Here is a 14,544-nt window from a genome sequence, read left to right as displayed (position 1 = left end):
GGAAGGGCATTCTCTGGTATACCTCCATCAGAGCAATTGATTCATTTTAAGTGTGTACCTTGGAGTTCCCTGGTGGCTCAACAGGTTAAGTATCTGGTATTGTCACTGCTGTGGCTTGGGTTGCTGCTTTGGTGCGGGTTCCATCATTGGCCGGGAACTTCCACATGCCATGGGTTCGGTCAAAAAAAACCATGTACTTTGACAGCTTTCCAGCTAGACTCCACACTCCTTGAAATCAGGGCCTGGGTGTTATTAACTTTGTGTCCCTGGTGCCTAACATATTTATTTATTTTGTATATTTGTTTACTTTTTGTCTTTTTAGGGACACACCTGCGGATATGGAGGTTCCCAGGCTAGGGGTTGAAATCAGAGCTGCAGCCATTGGCCTACACCACAGCCACAGCAACTCAGGATCCGAGCTGCATCTGTGACCTACACCACAGGTCACAGCAATGCCAGATCCTTAACCCACTGAATGCAGCCAGGGATGTAATCTGCTTCCTCATGGATACTAGTCATACTCCTTTCCACTGAGCCACGATGGGAATTCTCTAACATATTTCACTCATATTCAAGCATTCAGCAAGGCAGTTCACTATCAGCAGATAAACTTGCTGAGAACTTATTACATTCCAAGCACTCTGTGAGGTAGAGTGAGATGGCATGAAAAACAAAAAAAAAAAACCGAAAAAGAAATGTCTAACCAAAAATGAACATTGGACTGGGAGTTGGAAAACTTGAATTCCAATCCTATTCTTTCTTCTAATTCACTGTTGGATCTTAGACAACATTTTTGGTTCTTAGCTGGCTGAAAGGAATGTTTTGAGTTTTCTAAAGCTTTCAACTCTGCTCGTCTCACCATCTACCATTACCGCAGACATAAGTATCAGAATGCATCTAGAATCACGTCTGGTGTAGAGCAGGCTCACATGTGGTCAGACTAGTAGGTCATTGTGGTCAGAAGAAGACTTAAGTGTACGGGGTGTGAATAAAAACTGGCATGGATTAGTGCGATGGAAAGCAAATTCCAGAAAGCTTAAGCTTATGAAAAGGGTAAAGGGCAACAACAATAAGGCTTTTAGAAATATAATCAGATCAAGAATAGGAGAGGATGAACTTGACACTTAGGTGGGATGGTGTAGTGTTAATACATGATACACTGGCAGAAATCTTCTTAGTCAAGAGCAAAGAGCTTCTTTGATTTGCCATAGAAAAAACAAGGTCCAGAGGGGAGATGCACCCAAGGTAGACAGTAACATAGTGCTTGAAAGAACGCAGGAATCTATGTCTGTAGTGAGGAAGACAGCAAATGAGATTGGATTCCCACTGGTAATCTCTGAGATCTGCCATGAATGGGTATGATTCCAAAGTTCAGGAGATAGCCCAGAAGGATCCTGGTTTGTACCTGAAGCAGAAGGTGTGTTGTGCAAAATTTAGGCTGGAAATCTTGATAGCTGTTGCTGATAAAATTGTAGCTGATTTATGAACACTGGGAATGAAAAATAGGATCATCTATATGCAGCCAAGAGTTAACCCAAACTAATTGTTTTTTGTTTTGGGTTGTCAATACAAGTATATCTGTCTTTTAGTTTGGCATTTGACAAAATGATGATACCTTTTTGGAGAATATGGAAATGCTGAGTCTGGCGGACCCTATGGTTAGGTTTATTTACAACTAGTTGAATGACCTCCTCAACAAGATCACTGCTAATCATTATATTTTTCAGGATAGAATACACATTTTGAGTCCTATGTCTACTACAGTACCAGATTATCAGTTTTTACTAATTGCATGAATGACTGTCTACACAAATTAACAATGTCCACCTAGGAGGGAGTCTCTGGTGGAATACCTACCACAGGGCTTTCTTTGCTTTCCAAAAGTTTGAGTGAAGCTTCAGATCTAGAGAGACTGATCAACAAAAACTCTGTGGTCAAGTTAACAAAATAAAATTCAGTGTAGAAAAATGCTTTGCATGGATGTTTGAGGAAGTAAGTTCTGGTCCTACACCACCGAGGAGGGTAGAGAGAAGGGGAGAAAGGGGGTGGAGAGTGGACCCTTCTGAGCCAGCACCTTCCTGTGCTGAAGGGGACTTTGGCAGATGTGACAAGCTGATGCTCACCCAAGAATGGGCCTCACTGTCCTCTACTCCCCGTGGTTTTCCCCAGGTTGTCAGTGTGATTTGAGAAATGCAAGTCAGTGGGTTCATGGCCCTAGTTTTAAAGGCACAAAGCATTCTTTAGGGTCTGGTGATTTGAGAGAAACAGGAATCAAAATAAGAAAAACAGACAGGGAAAGAAGACCTCAAGTGAAAGTAGATTTGGAAGCCCATCTGCATCTCAAATTCTGCAAGAGCACAGGCTCTGGAGCCACCCCCGAGCTGTGTGACCTTAGGCAAGTTATCTAAACTCTCTGAGCCTTGGTTTTCTCATCTGTAAAATGGAGATCATCATGATTCTGTCCACTTCCAGAATTGTTGTGTGAATAAATATATTTTTATGCCTAAAACACTTAGAATGGTGCCTGGCTATAAGCAGTGTGCGTTAGCTATTATTCCTATGATTGCCATTATTAAAACTTAGAAAAAATGCTATGATTTGTCACAATAAGAAGACTGGAGTTGACAGGGTTCCTATCTGCAACCCCTTACCACCACCAAAAAACCCCACAAACCAAGTGGTCCAAGAAGATGGGGCTTTGCAGCATAAATAAAAAAGGGAGACTTAAGCTGTCTTTGTGTATACTGACTACTTTGGACTAAGTTGATGGTGCAGATGAAGATGTGTACTCACTGCCTCTAGGTCTTAGAGTTTCACTAGCCTTCTTACTGAAAAACGTCTTTAGCCTCCGCATGCTCTTTCCCAATATCTGTCCCCCATTAAGGCTTTCATCTGCAAGTTGAGGTTAATTTTCTTAAGATGACCACAACAGCATTTTGCAATCTCCCCCAAACCCATTGCATGTGAGAGTACCATTCAAGTGTTTGGGAATGACTCTTGCTCCTTTCCAGGACCCAGCTCTCTCCTTCCTCTCTAGCCCCCTCCCTCGAGCCGTCTGTGTGCTCAGAGCAGCCCAGTGCTCCCATCCCCAGCCTCTATTTCTCTTGACCTGAAGTCCATTCACTTGATTTTTTTTTTTTTTGCCATTCACAGTGATAAATGTTAGAATGCTATTGCCAGCATGAAGCCTACTGTCAAGGTCTTCCCTGATTGAAACTTTTATTCTAGGGGTTACTGCATTCTGTTTTATGTAGCTATTTCAGGCTCTTGGTTAGCTTTCAAGCTCTTTGGAGCAGTGACTGAGTTTGTGCTCTTTTACTTTCCCGACTCACGGTAAGTGTGGGGCCCCGAGTCCTAAAAGAGGCTCACTTAGTGTCGAATTGTCTTGAATTGAATTAAGAACATTGGCTCCCAACCTGAGCTCGCTAATCCTTGGGCATCTTGGTGCCCTTGTCTGCCAGGCCAGGGTCCACTGGCTGCAGAAGCTGTGTGAGCCTTCCCTTTCCCCCTCGTTCTAGTCTTGATTTCTAAACTCCTCCAGGGGTCTTTCCTCCATTCATTCACACTCTTGAGTCTGCCCTTGCCTTTTCTTCCCATCTCATCTAACTGGCTTTGCCTGCTCACAAAAGTCTGGTCACTGGCTGCTCTTTTCCACCTTCCTCTCCTCATCTGTCTTTCTCAAAATATGTAGATTTTTTCTCTTCCAGCCCCTTTTTTTTCTATCAGCTTCAGGAATAGAATATGGCATCACTAGCAGAAAATGTTTTAACAAGTTGGGGAAGACAAGGAATGTCTATGGAATGGCAATTCATGGTGGTTGCTTTCAAACCATTTAAAAGCCTTTTGCCTTTGCTTTCATTCAATTCAGAAGGATTTCAGGCTGAATCTTTATCCTTCCATATGGAAATAATTGAGTGGGATATCTGCTATCTTATCTAAGCATTAAAACAAAACAAAACAAAACAAAACTCCTGAAACTGTTTTTGGTTCAAGAAAACATAGGTTGACACTAAGCTTTGTTTTAGCCAAGGTTGGGATTGGCATATACATGCTACTATATGTAAGGTAGATAAGTAACAAAAACCTACAGTATAGGACAGGGAAATCTACTCAAGACCCTGCGGTGGTCTATATGGGAAAAGAATCTGAAAAAGAATGGATATATGTATATGTTGAACTGATTCGCTTTGCTGTACACCTGAAACTAACACAACATTGTAAGTCAACTGAATTCCAATAGAATTTTAAAAATAAATAAATTTTTGAAAAATTAAAAAAAAGAAGTTCTAAACTGTAGGATGTATACTTGGCTACATTCCATAGACCAGAGCTATAGGTTATAATATGGTTTGTTCTTCCAACATTAAACTATTTTATTCCAGGTTATAATTCCAACAAAGGCTAAATTTACTCACCAGCTAATTTAGCTAGCTACAACTGTAGATACCATCCACAACTCTCTTATTTAAACATAATTCAGAAATTATAAATAGAAATTCAAAAGGAGAACTTACACGACAGAATTCAGTGCCATGAAGAAACCTTCTCAGAAATATGCCAGAGACCTTGTGGGTCTGAAAATATCCTCTGCTTCCTACCAGTCAGATTTGGCAGCCTGAGAATTATTCACTGTAAATAAAGACAAATATTTTACCAACTCACAAAATGTTGCTTTGGTTTGGTATTAAATTTGTTCAAATTTTTAACTAGGAAAGCTAGTATAGTAATATGATGGTCATCCAGCAAATCTCAGGAAAAATATTACTCTCTTACTGAGTATTTTAGCAAATATCTTGTGACACTAGCTATGTGTTTTATATTAAAGGTTTCTGGTAATAAAAATATGAATTAAATTTGATGTTCGACAAGAAGTGGAAGAACTAAGACATTATAGTACAGTGGTACCATAGAAAACTTGACGAAAGGCTTTGAGGAAAGAACTCTTGTAGGATTTGCTTAGTGAGTTCTGAGAAGGCTTTATGAAGGAAGTGGAATATTAGTTTTAATGAGTATGTGATAATATGGGAAATATGGGGGGAGAAGAAAAGGGGGTTTGATGAAATTTTACTAACAAAATCTCAGAAACAGTCTAGTATGGAGTATAGGGAATATTGTTGGGTTTTGGTTTTATGTAAATGAAAGCAAGCAGAGATAAAGCTAAATTCCAAGGGTTGAAATCCCCAATTAAAACTTTGGCAGGTAGTGAGAAATATTTTATCCATACTTCCAGTTTTTAAACAAAGTTCTTTGGAGGTCTGTATTAGGATAATTAATCCGCCCTCAGCATGTAAGCTTGATTGTGGAGGAAGAGAAATGGAATTTGGAAGACTGGTTGGAAAGTTATTATAATGGTAATAAATGGTAAGAATTAATAAGAACTGCACTAGGCTGGGAGGAGCAGAATTGGAATGAAGGGATGGAACTGAGAGACATTCTTTCATGAACATTTCTAAGGTTTAGAGCTTGGTTGTAAAATGAAGGAAGAAGGGAGGAGTTAAAGAGAACTATGAGGAGTCAAGCCTGAGAACTGAGAACGCTGAAAAAGTCAGACAAGTCAAGTAATACTGGTAAAAAGTGAGTTCACCTTTGCTGGTGGAGCATGAGTGTATGTATATAAGTTCCCCAGTGGAGACTTGGAAATGTGAAATCGAAACTCAGGCTGTGGTTTGAAATAGAGACTTGGAACTCATTAGCCTAAAGGCAATGGTAGAGGGGTAGGAGGAAGCTGAATGCCAAGAGAAGATGACCAAGGACAGGACTTAGGGAGAGGTCTACTTTTAGGTGAGGGAAGATGAGCCAGAATTGAAATAGTCAGTGAGGTCAGGGAAGAGCCGGAAGATTAGATAAAAAGCTGGACAAAAGAGTTTCGAGAAAGGAGGGCATCAAGAAATATCATGGAAACAGAGAAGAAGGGAAGATGAGAATTGAGCAGGAGAATGAAATGTGATAGTTAAGACTTCACTGGTGACTTTCACAAGAGTGGCCTTAGAACTGTGAGTTGCTGGAATATATTCTGTCTATAAATATAGCGTTTGGTGCCTAGTAAGTTTTCTGGATCTTTCTATTTCTTTAAAATAACAAATAGTGTGTATGTGAGAGAGAGAGAGAGAGAAAGAGAAAGAGAGAGGGAGGGAGGGAATATGTGTGTCTTGTGACCAGGGAACTGTTTTATGTAACAAATGATAAAATTAAGTAAAATATACTTTGAGCTCACATTTCATTATTAATAGAAATATTAATTCAGCAAAAAAAATCTCCAGAATTTTACTTTAGTTGATAAACAAAACTTCTACCCAAACTACGTCAATTAAAAAGATATTCATCTGCCCCATTGCAGTATATGAACCACAACAACAAAAATATGTAAGCAATGGCTGAAATGATGAACATACCTCAGAATGGACTTACATTGTCACCTTTTTCTCCTCTTTTCAGAATAAAAGGCTGAGCTATGATAGCAACTGGTGGAGTAATAACTGGCCTGGCTGCCTTGAAAAGGCAAGACTCTGCCAGATCACAGCATCATGTCAACCTCAGCCCATCACCTGCTGCCCAGGAAAAGAAACCAGTCAGACGTCGACCACGGGCCGATGTTGTGGTTGTTCGAGGCAAAATCCGGCTTTATTCCCCATCTGGTTTTTTTCTCATTTTAGGAGTACTTATCTCCATTGTAGGAATTGCAATGGCAGTCCTTGGATATTGGCCCCAGAAAGAACATTTTATTGATGCTGAGACAACGTTGTCAACAAACGAAACTGAGGTCATCCGGAACCAAGGCGGTGTGGTGGTTCGCTTCTTTGAGCAGCATTTGCATTCCGATAAGATGAAAATGCTTGGCCCTTTCACAATGGGGATTGGCATTTTCATTTTCATTTGTGCTAATGCCATTCTTCATGAGAATCGTGACAAAGAAACCAAAATCATACACATGAGGGATATCTATTCCACAGTCATTGATATCCACACGCTAAGAATCAAGGAGCAAAAGCATATGAACGGCATCTACACTGGTTTAATGGGAGAAACAGAAGTAAAACAGAATGGGAACTCCTGTGCCTCGAGACTGGCAGCTAACACCATTGCTTCTTTTTCAGGTTTTAGGAGCAGTTTTCGGATGGACAGTTCTGTTGAGGAAGATGAGCTTGTGATAAATGAAAGTAAGAGTTTGGGGCATCTTATACCACCTTTGCTCTCTGACAACTCTGCCTCTGTGTGTGGCCTCTATCCACCTCCTTCCAAGACAGCTGAGGATAAGTCCAGTGGCCCTAAGAAATGTGAAACCAAGTCAATTGTGTCATCATCCATCAGTGCTTTTACATTGCCTGTGATCAAACTTAATAACTGTGTTATTGATGAGCCCAGTATAGACAACATCACTGAGGATGCTGATACCCTTAAAAGTAGGTCAAGGAATTTGTCAATGGACTCCCTGATGCTCCCCCTACCCAATAGCAGTCAGCCCTTCCAGCCAGTCAGTATGATTCTTCCAAGGAATAATTCCATTGGTGAGTCATTGTCAAGTCAGTACAAGTCCTCTGTGGCCCTTGGACCTGGGGCTGGACAGCTCTTGTCTCCTGGGGCTGCTAGAAGACAGTTTGGGTCCAACACATCCTTGCATTTGCTCTCGTCCCACTCAAAATCCTTAGACTTAGACCGAGGTCCTTCCACCCTAACTGTTCAAGCAGAACAGCGGAAACATCCAAGTTGGCCTCGGTTGGATCGAAGCAACAGCAAAGGGTATATGAAACTAGAGAACAAAGAGGACCCAGTGGAGAGGCTGCTTGTGCCCCAAGCTGCCGTCAAGAAAGACTTTACCAATAAGGAGAAGCTTCTTATGATTTCAAGATCTCACAATAATTTGAGTTTTGAACATGATGAGTTTTTGAGTAACAACTTGAAGCGGGGAACTTCTGAAACAAGGTTTTAATGTTGAAAAATTTATTATTTTACAAGGCTGTATATTTTAAACCTATTTTCACCAGTGTTTCCTTGTTAAAGCCTTGGTTATAAGCCTTTTTAATCAAATAATTTGTAGTGTATTAGGCCTGGCTGCTTAAATTCTGTAATGGAGATGGTTATATCTTTGGGTTACTTATGACTGCAGTACTTTATATTATCACATATGATTTTGTTTTTTCCATTCCTTAGAAAGCACTTTTTCTTTTGTTAATATGAATACAAAATACTTCCATCCAAATTAAAGTTCCTTTTCTTTACTTTAAAGTTCTTTCATTGATGGTCATATTCATAGAACGAAATGTCCAGTTTGGAAAAGGCAGGGTACCAAGGTGTGGATGAGAAGTACCAAATTCGGGCCCAAAACTCAACGTAGATTTCTAAATGATTGTGAATGTAAATCCTAGGTGTGATTTTCTGAATAATTGTTTTTATATAGTATTGGTTAAATTATTTAAAAGGGAAAAGATCTAGCTTTTGTGCAAGCTAGAAAACGTGAATTGGTAAAATTAGTTTAGTTCTATGTGAACTAAATGGTTAAGTTGGTTGTGTCTAGGGCCCTGAGCTCTAAGTAGGTGTTATCTTTTTTCTTTTCTTTTCTTTTCTTTTCTTTTCTTTTCTTTTCTTTTCTTTTCTTTTCTTTTCTTTTGTCTTTCTAGGGCTGCACCCACGGCACATGGAGGTTCCCAGGCTAGGGGTCGAATCAGAGCTACAGCTGCCATGCTACACCACAGCCTCAGCAGCGGGGCATCTGTGCCGTGTCTGCTACCTACACCACAGCTCACGGCAATGCCAGATCCTTAACCTACTGAACAAGGCCATGGATCGAACCTGCGTCCTCATAGATGCTAGTCAGATTCGTTTCCACTGAGCCACAATGGGAACTCCAGGTATCTTTTTCAATACCAGTTCTATTTTAGTGATATTTTATAAGAAACCATGTATTCAAGAGCAATGGCTGAGAATGCCAGATATTCTTAGGGGTAAATATCAAAATGCTAGTAGCTGTAACTTTAGATATTGAGGATGGGAATTTCTTTGCAACTGACTAGAAACATGAAAGAAACAATTTAGTGTTTAGAAGTACTATCTTGAAATAATTATGTATATGAAGAAAATATTGACTAATGAATGAAAATATATTATATGCTAGTTAATGCTAACTAGTTTTAAGTAACTTCTTCTAGTCATCTCTGTAATTATCTTATATCCACTAATTCCCACATCTTTGTTTCTCCCCCGATAGTTTTTAGATCCTGTTATTCGGAAAAGAATCAGTGAACCTTGACATTTCTTTCATCTGCACATATCACTCAGTTGGTCGTTGTAGAAAATTTAGTCCTTGATACATTGCCTTGAAATTTACCTTGTGCTAGAAAGCCTTATGACAACTCCAAAGACTTTCTTATGGTGTAATAAATACTTAGGATGGTGGCTCTCAGTTATCAAAGAGAATAACTATGAAAATGGATTTTCCACCAGAATTTTTCCTGTTTTTCAATAAGGTAATCTAATTAAAAAAATATTTAATGGAATACTCAGGAAATTTTACAGGTTTTTCCCAATGCCTGAACATTTCTGAACATCAGTATTGCAGTTGTTGTGGAAAAGGAGAAGGAAGATACCTTTGTATTTGTAGCTCCCCGCAGTTCCACCTTGTATTGGCATCAAAAGCTTCCCTGGATTGAGGCACAGTATTACTTGTTAGAACATTAAGCCCGTGTATTGTAATCGAGTGGGCTTAATGTTTTATGATAAAGCATTGAATAAATCTCCAGTCTTAATACAAGTTTGTGTTCTTCCTATAGTTGCTTTTATTTTTTGAATAAAATACATTTCTGCTGGAAGTGCTGTTTTTCAAACTTTCATATGTGTTCTATGGAAGGTGCTTGATACTCTAACATATGCACTGGGTACAGCAGCTTTTTTATTTTGCTTCTATTAGGTTAAAGAGCTATGTCCATCTACCTATTGAATTAAGCTATTTTCATATTTTGTTATTTTGATGTGATGGTTAATTTTTATGTGTCAGGTCAACTGAGCTAAGGAATGTCCAGATTTCTAGGTGTGTCTGTGAGGGTATCTCATGAAGAGACCAGCATTTGAACTGGTAGACTGAGTATATGGCACAAATGAATCTTTCCACAGAAAAGAAAATCATGGACTTGGAGAATAGACTTGTGGTTGCCAAGGGGGAGGGAGTGGGATGGATTGGGAGCTTGGGGTTAATAGATGCAACTATTGCCTTCGGAATGGATTAGCAATGAGATCCTGCCATGTAGCACTGGGAACTCTGTCTAGTCACTTATGATGGAGCACGATAATGTGAGAAAAAAGAATGTACACATGTATGTGTCACTGGGTCAACATGCTGTACAATAGAAAAAAATTGTATTGGGGAAATAACAATAAAAAATTAAAAAAAAAGAAAAAATACACAGCTTAAAAAAAAAAAAAAAAAAGAATTGGTAGACTGAGGAAACGAAATTGCCCTCACTGATGCGGATGGACATGACAGTTCATGGAAGGCCTGAAAAGGATAAAAAGGCAGAAGAAGGATTCGCTCTCTCTCTCTCCTTGAGTTGGTGCATCCAACCTGTCCTGCCCTAGGAGGTCAGTGCTCCTGGTCCTTATGTCTTTGGACTCAGACCGGGACCTAGACCATTGGCTCCCTTGGTTTTTAGACCTTGGATGTGGGCTAGAACAACACCACCTGCTGTCTTGGGCCTCTCTGACTTGTAGACAGATTGTAGAACTTCTCAGTTTCACAATCAGGAGAGCCAGTCCTTCATAATACATATCTATCTGTCTGTATCCCATTAGTTTAGTTTCTGGAGGACCCTGACTAATACACTTGGGATCATTTTCACTTAAAATTTCATTGACTTTCAGGAAAATAACCAGATACATAGCATTTTAGCAAATGTCAGTGATACTCCCAGATTTGAAAACAAAGGCTCTAACACCCCTGATGTGACAAATGACTAAAGCCATATAATTTCTCAGTTCACCCCTGAAAGAGCTCTAGCAATTTGAAGAGGATTAAACAGCATGGATCTTGGAAGATTTAAATAAATGAATTGGGGGCTGGAAGCAGTGATTTTTCTTCGGCCTCCTTTCTGTCCAAAAGCCTGGTTTTTTTTTACTTACAAGACAAATCAACTTTATGAAATATAAGTAAATTTCTAATTTTAAATTAATCTAAGACATGTGTTGCTAAGTAGAGCTTCAGATGAATATGAAATATCTGATGTTGCCATATTGACTATGCAATTCTACCCCAAAGCAATGAAACCTAGAATTTTAGTTATGATTTATTTGTGCATTTCCCTTAGGCTTTTATAAATATTTCAAATTGCTTATAAACTCCGTTTCTTCTTCTGGGAAATCCCAGGAATCTGGAGCATGAACTGGCTGCCTCTAGTCCTTTAGAGTTCTAAGGCCTATGGACTCCTTGGAGTATATGGACTCTCTCGCTCAGGCTGCCATACAAAATATCATGGATTGGGTGGCTTAGACAATAAAAATTTATTTATTTTCTAACAAGTCTGAAGTCCAAGATCAAAGTGTTTGGCTTGTCCTGAGGCCTGTCTCTTTGGCTTGCAGAAGGCCACTCTTTTTGTGCCTCTGGTGTGTCATTGTCATCTTATGACCACATGTGTCATTGTCATCTTATGACCGTGTTGGATTCAAGCCCCACCTTAGAGGCCTTATTTCACCTTAATTAACTTTTACAAGTTAATTTAATATGGTTGCATTCTGAGGTACAGTAGGTTAGGATTTAGATATATGAGTTTGAGAATGTGCTCATAACATGAGGTGTGCCCTTGAGAAGTGGGAAAGCCGAGGGGTCTTAGCCTGGATTAGGTGCAAAGAGCAGAGTATGCCCCCAATGACTTTGCCACCGCAGCTGTGTAGCCTTGAATAAATCACTTAATCTCTCCAATTTTAATTCATTCAATTTTAATTAATTTCTTAAATTTGAGATTTGTTCCTCAAGCGTGATGTGAGATGAATTAACAACATAAAGTCCTTTCTAACTCTAAACACCTGGGGTTCTTGGTGCCCTGGGATGAAGGTCCATGGCCATAGATTAAATGGTCTGATGCTCACAGAGGGTCCAGGATGGTGCCACCGTGGGCACATCGTGAACACTCAATTTATGTGAGGTATCACTCTCTAAAAGCTTCACCTAAGAGCTTTTCAACTTTTACCCTGTCCTCACCCTACATATATACCTCTTGTAGTAGGGTGAATAAAGGCCCTCTGAAATGTCCATGTCCCACATGGCAAATGGACTTTCAACTCTAAGTTTAGGATCCTAAAATGGGGGAGATTAGATTAGATTATGCAGGTGGGCCCAATGCAATCACAAAGGTCTGTATAAGAAGGAGGCTTCTGAAGATTTGACTACAAGGAGAAGATGATGCAACCAAAGCAGGGAAAGAATGGAAGATGCTAAGGTCCTGGCTCTGAGAGGCCATGAGCCAAGAAATGCAAGAAAGGAAGCTCTAGAAGCTGAAAAAAGCAAGGAAATGGATTCTGCCCTCAGGGTCTTTATCAGAACCAGCCTTGCTGACACCTTGACTTTAGCTTGGTGAAAATGGACTCGGGGCTTCTAGAATTGTAAGAGAATAAATACAGGTACTTTTAATCCACTAGTTTTGTGTAATTTGTTACAGCAGCCATAAGGGTTTAATATTTGCCTCAAACAAGATAAGCTGCTTCAGAACAGTGAGCCAGTCAGTAGTCAGCAGACTTAGAAGCAGAGTCAAGGGTGTCTACACCAGGTGATGGCAGGTAGCCCAAAGCAGAATGGATGATCAATTTTATTTTAATTAATTAATTTATTTATTTATTTTGTCTTTTTAGGGCTGCACCCACAGCATATGGGAATTCCCAGGCTAGGGGTCGAATCAGAACTGTACCTCTGGCTTATGCCATAGCCACGGCAATGCTGGATCTGAGCCGCATCTGTGACCTACATCACAGTTCATGGCAACACCAACGCTGGATCCCTAACCCACTGAGCAAGGCCAGGGATCGAATCTGTGTTCTCGTGATTACTAATCAGATTCATTTCTGCTGAGCCACGATGGGAATTCTGGGTGATCAATTTTAGATGTGCATTAGCACTGATAATATAACAATTTAAACAAAAGCAGTAGAGCTTCCTTGAAGCAGGAAATATTGATTTTGATACACAAAAAAGTAGAAAACCCTATAGATGGTTTAAGAGCTTCCATCAGTTATAAAATTTTCTGGCTCAAATGAAGTGTTTCTATCTACAGAATTTTAGAGGAAACGGTGGTTATCAGTAAAAATCGGTAAACAGAAAAGCATTTTTAGCACAACTTTGTATCAAAATGGTATCGTGCCAGCATTTAACAATTTACTAGATGAAGATGGTTTTAGCTACTTGTTTTAGCGTAATTTAACGTATTTTTAATCCTTACGGAAACACCCCATGAATAACTAAAAGAAGTAAATAAATTCTTGAAAAATCCATCAGTTTACTAAAACTTTATTTAAGCACTTTAAATACTAAATGTTGATCTGCCCAGTGGTATATAACTATGATGTTTAGATTATTCAAAGATCTTAATCGCTTGTTCTCTAGGCACGAACTATAAGAGCCAAACATAGACTCTTCGGTCTCTTACTGTCAATGAATTGCCCTGTTAGCCTTCCCCCACCTTATAAGCAATCCTGTTTTAGACATTATATCAATAACAGGGTATATAAGCTTGATATTGGATCCCCATCTCATGATTTAAGTCCTTTGTGAAATCAATTCAAGCTAAAGTAATACAGGGAGTTCCCGTCGTGGCTTGGTGGTTAACAAACCTGATTAGCATCCATGAGGACTCAGGTTCAATCCCTGGCCTTGCTCAGTGGGTTAAGGATCTGGCGTTGCTGTGAGCTGTGGTGTGGGTCGCAGATGCGGCTCAGATCCCACATTGCTGTGGCTCTGGCATAAGCCAGAGGTACAGCTCGAATTGGACCCCTCGCCTGGGAACCTCCATGTGCCGTGGGTTTGTCCCTAAAAAGACAAAAAACAAAACAAACAAACAAAAACAAAAGTAACTCAGTTGGTTTCTCTCTATATGCTCTTTATCCCAGGATGATGGCACCAGGGAAAAAAAGGCCCACTTAACTGAAGTGTCTTTTACTCGATAGCTGATGTCATCCTGAGGTAACTTAAAAATTAAAGAATGAAATATTGTCATTTTCAGCAACATGGATGGACCTGGAGCTTATCATATTAAGTGAAGAAAGTCAGAAAGAGAAAGACAAACGTTATATGATATGACTTGGGTGTGGAATCTAATAAACGAATTTATTTGCAAGAGAGAAACAGACTCACAAGCATAGAAAACAAGCGTAGGGTTACCAAAGGGAAAATGTGGAAAGCGGGGAGGGGTATAAATTAGGAAGTTATTATAAATTAGGGATTAACAGATACACACTATTATATATAAAATAAACAACAAGGACTGTGTTGCACAGGGAACTATACTGAATATCTTGTGATAACCTATAATGGAAAAGCATCTGAAAAAAAAAAACTGAATTTGTGCACCCAGA

General features: G+C 39.5%; 1 protein-coding gene across 3 annotated transcripts in view; it reads left to right on the top strand.

Annotated features, from left to right (window-relative positions):
• TMEM200A (transmembrane protein 200A) overlaps window positions 1–12,774 on the top strand; it is a 74,327-nt gene extending 61,553 nt beyond the window's left edge. For all 3 annotated transcript variants that reach the window (XM_001927883.6, XM_021088355.1, XM_013992565.2), the window contains exon 2: window positions 6,436–12,774. In XM_001927883.6, coding sequence (XP_001927918.3) covers window positions 6,452–7,927 — 1,476 coding nt within the window. In that variant the 5' untranslated portion in view covers window positions 6,436–6,451 and the 3' untranslated portion in view covers window positions 7,928–12,774. The remainder of the gene's footprint in view (window positions 1–6,435) is intronic.

Source organism: Sus scrofa, chromosome 1 (genome assembly GCF_000003025.6).
Source record: "Sus scrofa isolate TJ Tabasco breed Duroc chromosome 1, Sscrofa11.1, whole genome shotgun sequence".
NCBI classification, from domain to species: domain Eukaryota; kingdom Metazoa; phylum Chordata; class Mammalia; order Artiodactyla; family Suidae; genus Sus; species Sus scrofa.
This window is presented reverse-complemented; position numbering and strand designations above follow the sequence as displayed.